The 17,850-nt window shown below is 43.3% G+C and overlaps 1 protein-coding gene across 1 annotated transcript in view; it reads right to left on the bottom strand.

Moving 5' to 3' along the window:
• Positions 1-17,850, bottom strand: part of ADCY9 (adenylate cyclase 9) — a 111,033-nt gene extending 93,183 nt beyond the window's left edge. Inside the window, exons 1-2 of the mRNA XM_044747721.2 lie at positions 17,679-17,850; positions 15,682-17,417 (exon numbers count right to left, since the gene is read on the bottom strand). Coding sequence (XP_044603656.1) covers positions 15,682-17,374 — 1,693 coding nt within the window. The 5' untranslated portion in view covers positions 17,375-17,417; positions 17,679-17,850. The remainder of the gene's footprint in view (positions 1-15,681; positions 17,418-17,678) is intronic.

The raw sequence follows: 17,850 nt of genomic DNA, 5'->3' as shown, positions 1-17,850 counted from the left end.
CCTAACGACACATTTCTCAGAACGTATTCCTCTTGTTCAGCAACGCGACTGTAATCAGCCATAAAAAGGAAGGAAGCACTGATACGTGCTACAATATGGATGAACCTTGAAAACATTACGCTCAGTGAAAGAAGCCAGACACAAAAGGTCCCATATTGTATGATTCATTCATATAAAATGTCCAGCACAGCCAAATGCAGAGAGACAGAAAGTAGATTAGTGGTTGTCAGGTGCTGGGAGTAGGGAAGAATGGGGAGTAACTGCTTAACGGGTACAGGTTTCCTTTTGGGGAGATGAAAATGCTTGGAATTAGAGGTGATAGTTGTACATTAGTTAACATCTACTCAGAGAGATTAACGCACCTTTCGCCCACCAGATATAAAACCACTGATGTCAGTGTCCGTGTTCTCACTCTGCTTTATTTTTCTGCACAGCCCCATTGTGGCAGGCTGCTGTGTCCAGCTTCCAGTGGATCTGTTTTTCGCGGGCTCCCTCCCTCAGATCACGCTGTGCCTCCTGCTCACGGCCAGAGGAGAGGCTAAGAGCAGGGCTAGAGGAAGCAGGTACAAAGGGCGGGTGCGCACCAAAGACAAAAAGGTGAGCTCTGTCTGGGTATTGGGGAAGTCTGCTTATGACTCCTGCCTTCAATCCAAGTGGAGGCCACCGTGCTTCCTGCTGCTAGCATGTGTCTGGCATGAGGTTGGGCATTAGAGCTCATACTCCTCCTGTCCCCCAGCTTCCTCATAGCTACTCATGGGTTACCACTGGCTATGTGGGTTTCAATGCTGAGGAAAACAGGTTTGGGGGGGAAGGCAGGAAGGCAAAAACATTTGCTGAACACCTACCACGTGCCAGGAGCTCTTCTTATCTTATTTAAGTGCTTATCTCATTTAATCCTGACCAGAACACATCAGGTCTGACAACTCGCTTCCCTGAAGAGAAGACATGCTGAGACTGCCTTTTTTTGAGAAAACTACATGCCATTTATTAAGTAACTACATATTGACTACTTTGAAAATTAAGATGTTGACAACCCACGCTCCTAAGAACTGAATCTACTTTAATTTTTTTTGAAGAAGAAGAAGATTAGCCCTGAGCTAACATCTGCTGCAATCCTCCTCTTTTTGCTGAGGAAGACTGGCCCTGAGCTAACATCCGTGCCCATCTCCCTCTACTTCATATGTGGGATGCCTACCACAGCATGGCTTGCCAAGAGGTGCCATGTCTGCACCCAGGATCCAAACCGGCAGACCCCGGGCCAGCGAAGCAGAACGTGTGAACTTACCCACCGCGCCACCGGGCTGGCCCCCTGAATCTGCTTTAATTTTTAATGGAAGCATCCAGCCTTATGAAACTGGAAGGCTGATGCCTTAGCAGACTTGGAAGACACAGGAACACAAGCTGCGGAGGGAGGGGCAGAGCGCAGATCATGTAACTTATGAACCTGCCGGCGTGCAATGGCACCTGGCCAGGCCCTTCAGGAAGAATAAACCTTCCTAAAACAAACAACAAACAACAACAACAAACCAGCACTACTGAATGCCAGACAGTGACTACATTTCTGGGGTGAAAATCCATGCACACCTTCACTTTAAACCAAAGAGGCAGAAACGCGGCCTGCTCTTCCTTGGCAGGGCGTTATGTTAGAGAACACACAAAACTGCTACCAAACAGTGACTCTTACCAGATGTTTCTTGAGAAAGTCTGCAAAGTACTTTTCTAAAATTCTGGTAAATTTCAACAACAATCAATACTTCTCTAATTTAACATTCACATTTTAGCTTTACAATATAACTATAGAATGAATTAATTCTAATTAATTCATCATTAGTTATAGAATCTAATCTATAATTCCCATTTCTATGTCTACATACTCAAAGGAAATCTACTTTGGTCTTGTGGAAAACATGCTCCATTTACTAAGACACAAATTTGATTCAAATTTCCCTTTCTCCTCCCCTTTAAAAATATACTAAAAATAACTGTAATAACATCTTACTCATCCTGAACTCAGTACCTAGCAACTTATTCAGAATATAGCTGACAACCAAAAAATTGCACAAAGACCGAATTCTCAATCCTTTTAATCAAACTGTATCTGTAGGGTTAAAAAGCTTGGTTATGTGAGGTTTTTTACAGACGAAAGTGAAAATCAGGAGCAAAGCTGTTACAGGAAAGCATACTAATAGTTACATAAGCTGATAGCAAGACACCAAGTAGAAAAATTATTTTAAAATATAAGCACTGGAAAAACAGAGCAATTTCAGTTTATTTAAAACAAAGCAAAAATTCCTGTTTTTATAGGGAAATTTATGTATCAGTAAAAGCCGAATAACAGGCAATAAAAATAACTGAGTCATCAAGAAAATTTAATTTTATTTGACATATTTCATTTTTATGAAGGTAAGAAAGTGTTTTATATATTTCAGAAATGTAAAACCAAATGTCTAAACTGGTTAAAACAAGAAAATGTCTCATTGACTAAAGGCAAAAATCCTCAGCTCTTGAGAAAATTCGACCATCCAGAAAGACTTACTGTAATTGATATTTATATCTAACAACATATCAAATGAGGCTGGTTTCATATTCAAACACATGCTACTCCTAAAGCTGTCAATTAGGGAGCCAGCTGAGAGAAAGGGAAAGGATCAGAGAATTCAATACTTAATCCACCTGGATCAAGCTTAGAAAAGAGGATAGCTGTTTAAAAAAACACTAAACTGATTACGTGAAACATTCACATTAAATTACAATTCAGTATTAAATCTCATTTAATCACACTTTTCAGGAATACTTCTGAACACTAGTGAAAATGAAATGGCTAAACTTTAGTCAAGGTACATTATTAAATAATAAAAGATTTTTTTATCATTTCAACTTATTTTCAAACAATTGGCTTGAATGTTGATTTCAAAAATGAACTGCCTTTTCATCAACTGATGAACGGATAAATAAAATATTGTGTGTCCATATGATGGAATATTATGTGACCATAAAAAGGAATCTAAGTACTGATACGTGCTACAATGTAGGCTGAGTGAAAAAAGCCAGACACAAAAGGCTGCATATTGTATGATTCCATGTATACGAAATGACCAGAATTGGCAAATCCACAGAGACAGAAAGTAGATTAGCAGTTGCTGGGGGCTGAGAGGTTTAGGGGGAAATGGAGAGTGATTCTAATGAGTATAGGGTTTCTTTTTGAGGTGATAAAAACGTTCTGAAATTGACTGCGGTAATGGTTGCACATATCTGTGAATATACTAAAAATCACTGAATTGCATACTTTAAATGAGTGAATTATATGGAATGTGAATTGTATCTCAAAAAAGCTGTTACTAAAAAATGAAAAGCTTAAAATCATCCACTGTAAGAACCTTGTTCATATTCCTTGTTCAGGAAAGTTCCACACCCCATACGCAATGCTGTAAAAAGAAACAGAAACCTTAGTGCAAACTGGAACATCTCCAGGGGAGTATATGGAATTGGAAATTTAATAGCTACTAAATAAAGCAACATCATGACTAGAGCTATGAAAGCAAACATTTCCATTTGAACTTCAAATGGCAGAGGGACAAAGACGGTATCTTAGAATCAACAGCTCTGAAAGTGTTCATAATCACAACTTTTTTCAGGATCCAGAAAAAACACAGAGTTAAGAAGTTACTCCAGCTGAGAAATTCACTATGAAAAGTATGTTAGAGACAAGAAAAGTCCTTTGAAATGTTTTGTTGGCATGGTAGTTCTCAAATTTTTTAACCTTCTGCACTGACTTACACACTGAGTCAGTCACTTCAGCCTGAAGAAAACATATGATCCCACAGGCTGTGAATAACAGTTTCTCTAAGGGAAGCTACAGTTTCACAAGTTGGCTCTTTGTTGAGGTGAGATTCTCTCACAGGTCCGATGACATATGTACCCAATGACAACACTGTCTTTCAGAACAAAGTAGACGGTTTTTCCTTTTCTACTTTGTTTATTTCACCAGCCATGCAAATCAGAGCAAATGTTACATTACTTTCCATGAGCTGCTTTACTGTTCCTAAGAAAGGGTAAGAAAACCATTCAAATCTTTTATAAATCCTTTATAATTAAATCCAAGCGTTTCTTTTTATCATCAGTGACCTCTAACTTTTAATTACGAGGTCTACGGAGGCACTTTCAGGTGCATTAATTTTTGGACTACTAGAGTCACATTAAACACACAGCAAATATATAGGACCCTGACACATTAAATATACCGTCAGCAGGTCCAGGAACTCAGCATCAGGAGCAAGTGAGTCTTTTATTAATGGAATAATCATAAGAACACTATTAATCCAACATTTGCTCGATTCTACTAATGGAAAAACTTGCCAACACAGTGAAATTAATTTTATTGGCAACTAACCTTCCAATCTCTCTCCAAAATAATGTTCAAACAGGAACTGAAGCATATTTTTTTAAAAAACCTAATCACATCACATTTTCTCCACACCATTTCAAAAGTGTTTCTCAAACTTTCAAAATCAGTGGGGTTCCTCTAATGATACCCTGGCTTTATAAAACAAATGTGATCCAAAAAAGACACACGTAAATTATACCTCTATAACTTGATCTTATTTATTTATATTTAAAGGAAGAATCTTTTAGAAAGTTAAGAATCTCATACATGCCCTGCAATTTAGCAGTTCTATAAATCTGAGTTTCCATATGCTAAATTTGTCTGAATGAGGGCTCAGAGTTTAAACAAATGGACAAAGAAGAAACCATTTCTTCGTATTAAAAACGTGTACTATTTCCCAATCATATGAGAGGCTCAGCTGTTCTTAGAGAATAGAGAGGAATTTAAAACACATCTAATTCAAACAATGTTTTACAAATAGGAGAAAATTGACAAGATGAGAGATTATTTTCCCAAAAGTGATTAACTAGTTAGTGGCGAAAACGTCGTAAGATGAAAAGCTAATCTACCGAACAAATTCATTTTTACAAATAATAAGATAATTCCATAAAAGTGGTTTCCTTTCAGAAACACCCTCCCCCTCCCAGTTTTTAGACAGCTCATTCACAAAACAAAAATTAACATTAATGACCATAAGAAGCATTTTCTCACAGGGTAAATAACTCATTTCTGAAAGTACAGGATGCAATGCAATCCACATTTTGAATATTAACACTTAATAGGGCAAAACGAAGTCAATCACTGCGCAACCTTCTTACTTAAAATATCACTTAAAATTACTTAAAATATCAAAGTCTTAATGCTATATTGTATTTTAATATCCATTTACAAGGAAATAAATCTCACACATGTGGGTTTTCTTCCTCTCTACAAACTGGATGGTAAAAAACCGAAGTCAATATTTCCCAAATATTTGGAACACAAATATAAATTATTCAAAAGCTGCTTCCAGTAGCACATTTTTCCTTGGAAGAAAAAAAAAAAAAAGAACAGAATTTAATAGCATTACATAAAAATCCTGGAAATTATGCACAAAGACTATCCTGGAGCTTTGCCCAAAAAGAGGGTATGCTGGCTTTTCATGTGCAAAAATGATAATCAAATAAGAATTATAAGGAGCTGCAGCATTATGAAACATAAATACACTTCTCGAAATCTCCATTTTAAAAAGCTTAAAAATGATCGCCTAAACTAAACCGTTCAACCCCGCATTTCCTGGGCCCTAAATAAACACACGCGTTTTCAATCATCCTAGTTCCTGCCCCACAGCCCAGCTGCCCCACTCGGGGCCTTCCCTGCAGGCCACAGAGCCGGGGGTCCTGAGGCTGTCCCTCTCCCGCATCACGGCCTGATCATATTCCTGTGAGGGCGCTGTGCATTTGCAGCTCTCTCTCCCATCTCCTTCCCTATGGCCTTTCAAGACCCACTATAGCCTCTATTTAATAAACCACTCAACCATTCCTAAAAAACCAGTTGTTACTTCCCCCTACCTTCTGGTTTGTTCTGTGCAGATGTTCAGGGTGTGGTTTCACACACAACAGAGTGCCCACATGCGGAGGGGGAGTAGTTATAATATTCATTCATTCATTCATTCATTCACTCCACTCACATTATCAAGCATATCTACTCTATGCCAGGCTATGTTCCTGGCACTAGGAATACAACAGTAAATAAAACTTGTGAAAATTCCTGCTCTCAAGACACATTCTAGTCGAGGGGGAGACAGATCATAAAATAAATAAGTCAAACACACCTTACGCAAGACGGAAAGGAGAGTGGCAGGGCGGTCATTCCAGGAAGCACTATTCAGGACCCTAGGAAGGGAATTCCTGGAGTTGGGCTTTCTGGAACCTTCTACAGCTATTCTAGGGGATGGGGACTTGCTGGGCTGGGACGCTCTCCAAACTGCAAACAGGTAATCTACATTTTGGTGTAGGATTTCTTTCATTTTATTGTTCTTCATTCCCATTTATGAACATTCACAAGCACCTGTCCTTCAACAGGCATTTGTGGGAAGACACTGTAGAAAGAAATGCTGCGTGGCTCTATAGCTGTCAACTGTAAGAATGCAAATTAAAGCTTCCAAAGAGCCTGAAGCACGAACTGTGTCTTCTGCAATGCTATTTCTTCATATAAACACGCATATACTATTAATTTTCTTTTCAAAAAAGGAGAGGGTAAACTTTAGTTCAGTCTCTCTGACTAAACATATCAGAAAAACAGAATTAATGACATTTTAATACCTATAATTTCTCTACTCCTTAAAAATGTTACTAAATGAGTAAGAAAGCTATCAAAGACTACTGGGTTATATGACAAGGACTCAGAGGCCAATTTGAAGGGGGTCCCATGGGCCCAAGATGGGACAATTTGAGCATCACAAAAAATGATATCTGTAATGGAGTGAAATACATCAAATAAGCTAAAATCCAAATAAGCTAAAATCCACTGATTCCTGGAAAAAATCAACGGTCACCTTCAGAGAATGTGAAGAAACCAACTCAGCCTGAAAACTGGTATATAAAGGGAAAGAACCAAGCAAATAAAATATAACCTTCTAAAAATATCAAGCAAACAAAACATAAACTTCTAAACATACAGTTCCCATGATCCTAAGATGTCACAATGGTTGAGATTACAATGTGCATGAAAACACTCTGTGAACTGGAAAGAGCTAAACAAAGGTACTGTTGTTTTTCTGCCATCGCTGCTGCTAAGACAATTGTCCCCACTTCCAATAACACTAGCTAGTAAATCTAATCTCCACTGAGAGTTACTATATGCCAAGTACTTTTCTAAGGACTTAACGTTATTTTCTCCTTTAATCCTTACAACAATCCTATGAAGTGGGTACTGGTGTTTTCTAATATAGTACTTTGGGTTTAAATACTGGCTCCACCACTTAGCAGCTCTTTCTAGCTATGTGACTATCCCAAGTCACTTAGCCTCTCTGTGTTTCAGTTCCGTCAGTCACCTATAAAATGGAGATGATAACTGTCCCTACCTCCCAGCCCTATTCGTACTACGACCAGTAAGTCTAATGCATTACTGGTGATGATTTGATCAATGTCTACTTCCCCTTCTAGGCTGTATGCTCCATGAGAGCAGAAGACTCCCTCTCGAGAACCTAGTGCAGGCCTCCCAAACAGGAACTCATTTGATATTTATTGAATAAATAAATGAGTTTACAGTAGAATACGGCAGAGCTGAGTAAATGCCCTAGTTCAAACCTCAGCCAATATCTGTGGATTCAAAAAGCTGAAGATTTTCCCATAATTCCTCAACTATCAGGGGCCCATCATCTTAAGCACCTCTAAGCTCTGCGGACAGAAGCAGCTTAAGAGCAGTACTGCCTGAACTCCCGGGGGCTTTCAGTAAAGAAGCTGCCAAACTTGGCAGCTACAGTTTAACCAGGGCAAGCTATCAGTGTTCTGTGTTTTGGACACTTGCCCTTTTTAATTCAAGAAAGTGACACAATCACAGTCCCTGGTGTGTTCTTGGTTTCAGTACCAAATTATACAAGATGTGCACCAAACAGAGTGTAGGAAAAAAGAAACACCCTTGGGAGCAGTATATAACGTGACTGACCCAGGCAGAAGAGTTGGTTATTATTTATTGAACAGCCGTTGCAATCGAGTCACTAGGCTAATAAGTGCTTTACTTGCATCTTCAATTCATTTGATTCTCCCAATAGCCCTCTGACAGAGGTATTGTCATTCCTGTAAATTGTAGAGCCCCTGCAAAGCCTGCCCAAGGTTCCCTGGTTCAGAAACTGCAGAACTGAGAATTGAATCCAAATGGATGGGAAATCAAAATCCATGCCACCACCCACTAAACTACACTGCCAAAGGATGAGCTTTGCAAAAAAAATTTAAAAAACAAAGTTGAAAGTTGATCATCTTCATCATGAACCCTAAACAACAGCAACAAAGATTTGGCAGAATCACAAAGGATTTTTTTGAGAAAAATAAACGCATAAACTTAAGCCACTTGCTACTTCCACAGTAAATGTGACACGTCTATCATCTACGTGAGAACGTGTGTTTGGGCAGGAGGTACAAAACTCTCACTCTTCCTAGCCTACGGCCAAGGGAAGCAGTTCTCAAAGTACGGTCCATGGACTCTAGGCATCCCTGAGACCTCTGCAGGGCATCTGCGAGGTCAAAATTATTTTCATAATAACACTAAGACCTCCTTTGCTCTTTTCAGTGCTGACGTTGCACTGATGGTGCAACAGCAAACCTGGGTAAGACTGCTACGAACCAAGGCAGTGTACCAGACTGTGCTAGTCATCAGCATGCTCATTACCACCACACACTTGCAAAAGGAAACAACAGCTTGTTTCTCTTAAGAATGTCCTTTGATGAAGCAGTAAAAATGAAGAATTGTGTTAAATCTCAACCTTGAGAGCACGTCTCTTTAATAGTCTGTGTGATGAGCTAGGAAAAGCGCCCATAGCACTTCAACGGCACAATGAAGGACGACGGGCTGTCAAGAACGGCTCCCGTGCAACTCTGGGCTGCAAGCTGAACTAGCTGCTTTTTTGAAGGAACATCATTTATGCTTGACCTACAGACAAACTGTGGTCCTTCAGACTTGAGTATTCAGTAGACTGTTCCCAAAAAATGAACAAAATGAGTCTGTCACTTCAAGGAAAACAACCGACAGTATTTGTTGCCAGTGATAAAACTCAAACTTTCAAGTGAAAACTAGAATTTGGAAAACTCGCATCTGCCTCTGTGAAGCTGCCATCTTCCCAATATTTAAAGACTTTGCTTATGTCAACATTTGGAAGATCTGCGTAACTCAAGACAACAATATTTTCCAAATGACCAATGTGTGACATTACAAAATTGCACCTGGTAAAGAGTCATTCAAAAACCCAATGGGGTTTTCATGGCATACAAAAAAATGATTAATAGGATTTCAGATTCCATATCACAACTAAGCCAAAGGAATGACCACCTGTTGGGTGTTGGTCCAGTATCAAAGAAAAATATCCACAATTAGCTAAAAAGGCTACTGAAATGCTCCTCCATTTTCCAGTTAGACACCTGTAAAGCCAGATTTTCTACACATTCCTCAACATTGCAACAGGTTGCCAAAGCAGTTAAGAAAATCCAGCTGCCACACTTATAAATAGCTAAAATGGGAAATTTGTATGTGTATTTTACCAGTTTTTTAAAAATCCAGCAGTTTTTGATTAATCCAGACATTGAAGAGATTTGCAGAAATGTAAAACAGTGCCACTCTTCTCACCAAATTTATTTATGAAAATTGTTATTTTTTGAAAATGTGGTTATTTTGATTAAAATATTATTTATATTAATATGCATTGGGTACAATGGTGTTATTATTTTGAAATGAATTAAGGAAAGATTTTTGAAACTTGTCAGTTTGTTTCAATTTCTAATATGGTAAATATCAATAGATAACTTACATAAACACAAGCTTTTTAGCTTCCACAATAATTTTCAGGGGTGTAAAGGAGTCCTGAGACCAAAAAGTTTGAGAACCACTGGCTGCGGAAAGGCTCATAAGCTGGTCACAGCTGTTCCCGATCATCCCAGCCCCAGAATTCTGCCCCCTTCTCAAATCTGTTCCTGTCCCCAGCTCCCACCCTCGGGTTCAGTTCCTGCCACCACCACCAGCATCCTGTGGGGGGCCGGATCTTCCAGCCTATTCTAAGGGAAGGAGCCTATCCCCTTACCTCAGCAGAGCATGCTGGGCATTATCTTTACAGGTACAATGTTAACAAACACTGGGGAAACACAACAAAACCTGGTTTACAAGAGGAAACACATTTTACAAAATACAGTTTCACACGTTGGCTTGGCCAGTGCAGTTGACCAGGAACACGAACAAGACTGACGAATGTCATGGTCTTCTCCATCCTTCCCAAGACAACCCCTGCCCTGGGCCCATTCCTTGTCTGTGGAAGCCCCGCCAGCCTGTAATATGCTCAGTTCCCTCACCTCGGTCCTGCATTAACGCTTTAGCCTGGCTGGTCTAGACCTCACACTGCGGTTCCCTTCCTGTTTCAAAAACTCTCACCTCTTTACAAAATTCCCTCCGAGGATGCTAGTTCCTGCTGGGAAAAAAAGGTATTTAGGTGTCTCATACGCAAAGTACAAATGACGCCAAGAACCACAGGGATGAGGAGCCACTCAGGCGGGCTCCTCTGGCGGTCAGCAGCTTCCTACCACCACCAGGCCAGCAGACCTGCAGAATCCTAATGATTAATAATCACACTCTTACAATATCAAGATCCCAACAGAAACACCAACACTGAAATCACCAACCAACAGAAAGAGGAGAAGTTAGGCACATGCGCGCACATGATAGAAAATTCAATGGGTTTTTTTTCAGGATTATTATTCCACAGCAAAGTACACGGTGACATTGACCAGCAGGTAGAAACACAATTATTACTTGAGCCAGGCTGCCTAGTAGAAGAGAATGCTGAAATTTCTTGACTTATTCTATTTGCTTCTTTTTAATTTTTGTCTTTCCCAGTAATTCTACCTGAAAAGATTACCCTCCTTCCGTCTTCATCCCACTGGCAATGCAGCAACCATAGCCTTAACTTTCTTTGCCAAAGGCTAGCTAATTCTACTCACAAGCTGGTCCTCAGAATTAACAGCTGTGTGCTCCTTGCTGGAAGCCGTATAATTTAGTCTGAAGGAGCCTGAATAAACTGTCATCAGGGACTGCCTGAGCATCAGCTCCACAGCTGTTTGGTCTCTGATCCCAGTTGTCAAGCCAAATTTTCTGCTTCATTTTGACTCTGCCACTTGCTACCTGAGATGTTCTGTTTCAATGTGCACATGAGAGCCCGCTCAAGAACGCAGGTGAGCATGGAATCTCTCTTCAGCATGACTTAAGAGGGGGCACTGAGCTGTCAGCTACATGCTGGCACTACAGTGACCCGTGCTTAGGTGGCAACAAGCTATCCAAGCCATCAGGTAAACAAGGGGTGTACCTGAGCAAGCAAACTGCACCCCAAACTGGTACTTGGCCAGGGTTCCTGGCTATGAGCTGGCAGGGAACCAGGGAACCCAGACTTCCGGTCTGGGACAGCTGTTGGCAAAGGCTAACGCGTAGAGAGCCTCAGGCCACCGTGAGTTTGAGCAGTGGCCCTGGGGGGGCGCCTGGGGAGGGGGAGTGCGACAGGAACTCTTCTAAGTGTAACCTATTAGCACAGTGAAGGTCTTGGTCACTGAAGTGGCCAGTAGGGCACCATCTGTTCTGATGCACATCAGTGGTTTCTCCCCTAGTTGCTCCATGAGCCTAAAAGCTCGGCTTGCAGGGAAAGTCTTGTTTTATTTCCGCAGCTGACAATGTAACAGCTACCAGATAGTCATTCTACAAAGACATGACCATCGGTGTGGATTTGGCATGACTGAGCACCTTTGTTCTACCTTCCTAATATTTGAGAGAGGAGAATAAGATGTCTGTAGGTTTCTTCTGACAGTTTCACTTCCTGTCTTTGTGACTCTCTTACCTGTGACAGGAAAAACCAACAGTTCGAGACAATCCTCCTCACTTTTTTTTGCTTATGAACCCAGGCAAAACTGAGCAGCCAGTGGTTACCCCCAGTGTGGAAGGACCCTTATTCTCATCACTCAAATCACACCATTTCTCCCTATCTTTAATAACGATTGCCCCTCACTTATGGGATCATTTCCAAAATCCTAGTCCTATGCTGAAAGTTCTTTCAACTTTCTCTCTCAGTGACCAGCCACCCTATCTAACACGTCACATACACATACCCATAGTCCATATCTTCCATCCTGCTTTATGTTTTCTCCTTAGAACTGAACACAAAACAAACTCTGTATGTTACTTCTCTGTTTACCGTCAGACTGCCCTATTAGAAGGGAAGCACCACATGGCAGGAATTTTGTCTGTTTTGTTCACTGCTGTATCTCCACCCCCTAGAACCATGCCCAGCACAAAATAAATTATTTGTTGAACGAATGAATACACAAGCCAGGTTCCTGGCCTACTTCATATTCTGCAACTAGATCCTGCATTCTTCACTCACACCATAGAAACTTCAAAGGCCTCTCACCCTGACTCCAGACAGTCCCTAGGTCAATTCCAGAAACTTGAAACGCCGTCTCCTGTTCAAACAATCAAGTGCACGCACACATGCACACACATACACACACACACTGTCTGTTTAAATCTGGTTCAAAGTCCTATCAAGCTGATCTTACAACTGCTCATGTCTGTCCCTCATCTCCACATCTGTCCCATCATCTCCATCACCACCCACTGTTACCTTGGTTCAGGCCACCATCACCCCTGCCTGGGATTTACTGAAACAGCCCCTAATCTCAGTCTCACACCCTTCCAACCCACATTCCCTAGAAGTGGAAGAGTAAGCTTTCTAAAACGCCAAACCAGATCGCCTAGGACTCCTGCTTAAAGCCTATCAGCAGCTCCCCATTACCTACAGGAACAAATCCAAACCCCTTCCACGTGACCCACAGCCTTCCTTGTCCCAGTGAACTACTTACTACCGCCCGACCCACCAAGACACACAACCTCAAGCCTTTCCCCAGCCTACTCCCACTGCTCCGAATCTTCTTCTATCTACCCGGAGAGCCACGGCTGGATCTCAAGGTCCACCTCAAGTACAGGCACTCTCAAAAGCACTCCCCTCTCTCTACATACTCTCAGGTGTCTCTAACTTTGAGCTCGCCAAGGTCAAGAACAGTCACGACTCCACCGGTGCATCCAGCGTCAGGCGCATTGTAAGAGCACAACACAGATTTTCAAGGAGTGAGTGACTGTGCAGAAATAATGAAAGTCCTCCCTTCCGCAAAGCCTGTTCAGATAAATTACAGAGGAGTAGCTTCCTTTTATACTGCCAAGCTACTTCCAGAATCCCCAAGTTCATTTTTACAGAGTCCTCTACTAGGTATTTTTAACCCCATTATCAGCAAAGGGGCTGAGAGGTAAAACCTTATAGAAAGTATCTGTCACAAACCCAAAGGCAGGCTAAAAGAAATCTTGAATATAACCTTAATCCCATGGACACAAAGGGTCTTCTAGAAACTAAGCTATCATCTCAATTTAGCAGATTTGTACAATGTCAGGAGAATCAAACTGTGCAGTTTCAAAATGGGTCAGGAAGTTGTGGAGACATCCTCAATTACTGGAGTCCTGTCCACAAAGGTTTTCAAAACGGGCTGAATAAAGCAAAAATCATGGTCTCAGGGAAACCGTTAAAGGAGAGAATACCGTATAAAAAAATCACCAGTTTAGCTAAGCCTTCTGTCTTTCCCTACCTCCCATCCAGTACCAAAACTTCTCCTTCATAAACATACAGTGTACACAAATTTAAAGACAAAATTCACTTATCAAATTTACACCTTTGAGGTAAAAAAAATCAACAAACCCATTCTAGTATTTTTTGTCAGTGTTTTTGAGACCCTTGATCCATAAATTGAAAATAAAAATACCCATAAATTAACAAAAATGGGTAGGGCCAAAGAGTTAAAGACTTGGCGACTTCCAGATATACTTAATGATTACATCTTTTTTTATTTTGGAATTCAAGAAACACACTGTTCACAGTACCACTTACAAAATTGCTATCATTGTCATACTTAATTTAACGTATACAGCACAGCTCCGTTCTCTGGAGTCCGTCCCACAATCCCTGAGGACAGAGCCAGCAACACTAGGGATCCTAAAGATGCCAAAATAGTGAGCAAGGTTCCCATCCACTGACACCCCACTCCACTGGCACCTTCAGACGGAGGGGGAGCCACCCTCCCACAGCAAAGATCATCTCTCAAGCGAACTGCAAAGCGCAGCTTCTGACCTCATCAGGGTGGCATTCCAAGCTCTCTGGTAGAGGGCATTATCAGGCAAAAACTATTTTTCTACTACATCCATAAATTCATCAACTGCTAACAAAATTAATGGAATAAAGAAAAATCAAGAGAAGGATAAAGCACCCTTGCCAGATAACAAATAAGTAAAAGACACGGGGAACTCCAGTCACAGCAGAGAAAGAAAACAACTGAGCACACAAGGTTATGTCAAGGCTGAAACCTACTCAGGCCTCAAACTCAGGCACTTGCGGGCTCTGATTCATATAGTCTGCTTCTCTCATCTCTGATTTAAGCTGTGACTTCTCCTTCTGAGGATACCCTTTCCTGGGGCTTTTTACTGTGTAATTATGCAACCTGTGGGCACCACAGAACACAACACAACTTTACAAATTTAGGCTTTTAAAAATCAATGTTATTTTCTTATGCATTTCCAAAACTGATGTTCCCCTCAATCTGGAACACTTTAGAAAAACATAAGGATTGTTTAAAAGGGGGAGTGGGTAGTTATTTAGAATCCTTACTTTTGGTTCCATTTACTTAGCTATCACTTCCAAGACCTCAGAGATTTTTGTCCTACATAAGAAAAACAAAATAAAAGAAGCCCAGTGAAAACATCAAGAATGGCAGTAAGGAGCTTAAGGGACCAGATACAAATCTGAGGGGCTGGGGGGACGGGGGTCTAAACACGGCCCTGGGTGCATTTCTCACTTTCAAATCACCTGGTGGCTTGAGAAGTTCCACTAAACGCTGTGGTCTATAGGGTAAGACAAATAACATGATAAGAAAGCATCATTAAATAAGTGAAAGGTGAAAGTGCAAACATTTTTTTAAAAGAGACCTAAGCAAAGGCAGTATGCACTGAGGGGCATATAACTCCATCTAAATCTCGAGTCCTGTAGGGCTGAGCGACTCCCTTATCTCAGCACAGCGAGGCCTAGAGGGGAGAAAGGTTTTATTCTTCACATTTTTGGAAAAAGGCACAGAAAAAGGTTTTGGTGGGACCAAATGAAACACAAAGACAATTTCTTCAAGTGCTTCACAGATGTGACTGCTGAAGGGCTCGATCTCCTTCCACTCATCAGACCTGCCCCCAGAATTTCACAAACATTAACAGCCTGCTGGCAGGATATGCATTTTCAAAGTTCTCCTTCCTTCTAAAGGTCTCATCTAGGTCAGCGCTGTCATGGTGTGAACAGATCTGTGATATCTGACTCACTGGAGGAAAAGTCCCACTGGCCGTGAGATGCCCCACGGTGAGGCGTCCTGGGGCAACTGATCTGCCTCCAGATACTGACACTGGAGAGAGACTGTTTTTGTTTTTGTTTTGTTTTTTTCAACACACACAGGATTGGGGAGGGAGGTGACAGGGCAAAGAAACGCACATACCTTTCAACTGGTCGGCAACAACGCTCTGGCCGAGGCGTTCAGTAACCTTCCCATCTTCCATTTCGTACCGATCATCTAGGTATTTTGCAGTGGCCTCAGAAATGTGAACCTTGCCAGCCACTCCCAGCTGCTCCATGAGATTGGCCAAGTTCACGTCATTGGACCACACATCAAATTTAAACCTCCTCATGCCCAAGATGCCGCACAACACGGTCCCCGTGTGAACCCCAACGCGCATGTTCACCATCTCCTTCTTCTCCTGGCAGAACTGCTCAATGGCTCTTATCATGCCCAAGCCCATCTCGATGCAGCAGTAGGCATGGTCGGCCCGGGGCTCGGGGCACCCTGCCACACAATAGTAGCAGTCCCCCAAGGTGCTGATTTTCTCACACTTGGTCTCTTCACATAACCGGTCAAAGCGACCGAAGAGATCATTGAGGAGACCCACCAGGGCGTGAGCAGACTTGTTGGCACTCATCTTGGTGAAGCCCACGATATCTGCAAATAAAATACTGACTTCTTCGATCTGCTGCATCTTAAACGGGCGGAATGCAATAGGGGCCTTCTGTATGGAAGACTTTTTCTTCCTGTTCTTGGGGCTGGAGGTGGCATGCCTTTTGACAGAATTCTCGCTCTCTTCATCCCCCTGTTTCATCAGGTCATCAGCTATGATTCTTGGCATCACAGAATGAATCATCCTCTCTTTCAGGGCTTTTTCCACTTCCAGATCCTTCCCGTGCATAATTGACTGTCCCACCTTGAGGAAGGTGCTTCTGGATCTCACCTGGGACATGATGAACAGGTGGATCCCGATGGCGTGAACGCAGACGTGGAGCAGGGCCCGGCTCAGCAGCTCCCAGTGCAGGGCCCCTGCCCCAGGCGAGGGGAAACAATCTTCATCTCGGAAATGATAGCCAAAGGTCTCAAAAAGAACAGAATACGCCACTCCCAAAAACAAGCTTAAGTACAAAGGTAAGTGCATGACGGTGTAGAGCAAAAAGAGCACTTCGATGCACATGGAAAAGCTCCCCACTTGAGATAAGCAAGTGTCTGTGGGCTTGGCTGCCCGTGTATGATTGGAGCTGTCAACCCGTCCTGAGAGAGGCGTCAAAACCTGAAACTGGGCAGCCAGGGTCAGGGCGAACACCAGGAGGGTGAGAACCAGCGAGGTCCACACGTAATGCCGGGCATACAGCTTGGTGAAGGTAAAGAGAAAAAAGCCCACACACACCACGAGGAAGCACAGAGCAGGGGCGACCATGGCAATCAGTTTGGATCTCATGTGGACCCCAAAATAGATGCTCCAGAGAAGGCAGGCGAAGCCGATGTAGAAGAGCGCATACCGGAAGCGGCGCTGCGTCTGCGGGAAGCAGCGCTCCATGCAAGCCTCCTCCAGGTTCACCGAGTCGAACTTGGGGTCCCACCACCGGCTGGAGGCCCTCTCGAACAGCTGGGGCAGCTTCTTCTGCCTGCGCAGGCGGCCTCCGACGCCCACTCTCCGGGGGACCCCCGCCGAGTCCCCGGAGCTGCTACAGCTGGAGGAGATGCTGTACTTGCAGTGTTTGGGGTGGCTGTTGGAGGACAGCTGCTTGGGGTTGATTTTGACCCTCACGCTGTTGCTGTCGCCGCTGGAGTCACAACTCACCTCGGTGCTGTGGTGCTGCAGCAGCTGCTGGTGGGGCGGAGAAGCCATGTTGCCGAGCGCTCGGAGCCTCCCCGGCCGGGGTCACTGGGACCTGTCAGCGAGACACCCAGCGTCAGTGGCGTTTATTCCCCCACGGGCACACACACCTGAAGGCCACAGATCCACCAGCTTCCTGAGCGGCGGCCCCAGCCTCGACTCGGAAAGGCACCATATGCTCACAGAACTGTGGAGCCTGGCTCATCAGCGCTCCGCCGTCCCACCTCCAGGCCGACCCAGCAGCTGGGGCGGACCGGGGACACCCCTGAGCCCCCAGCGCCGCCCGCGCCCCGCGCGTCCCCCCGCGCACACTCGCCTGCTCCGCCGCCGCGGCTCCGAGGAAAGTGCAGCCCGCGCCCTCACGCAGCCCGCCGCTCTCGCACACACGGCTCTCCCGGCGGCGGCGGCGGCGGCGGGCCCCTCATGCCGCGCGGAGCGGCGCCTCCACTGCGTCAAGGCCGGCGGCCGGACCCCTCGGTCCCCGCCCC

This window comes from Equus asinus, chromosome 14 (assembly GCF_041296235.1).
Source record: "Equus asinus isolate D_3611 breed Donkey chromosome 14, EquAss-T2T_v2, whole genome shotgun sequence".
Lineage (NCBI taxonomy): Eukaryota > Metazoa > Chordata > Mammalia > Perissodactyla > Equidae > Equus > Equus asinus.
The sequence above is the reverse complement of the archived record's forward strand: the minus strand, read 5'-3'. Positions and strand labels throughout refer to the sequence as shown.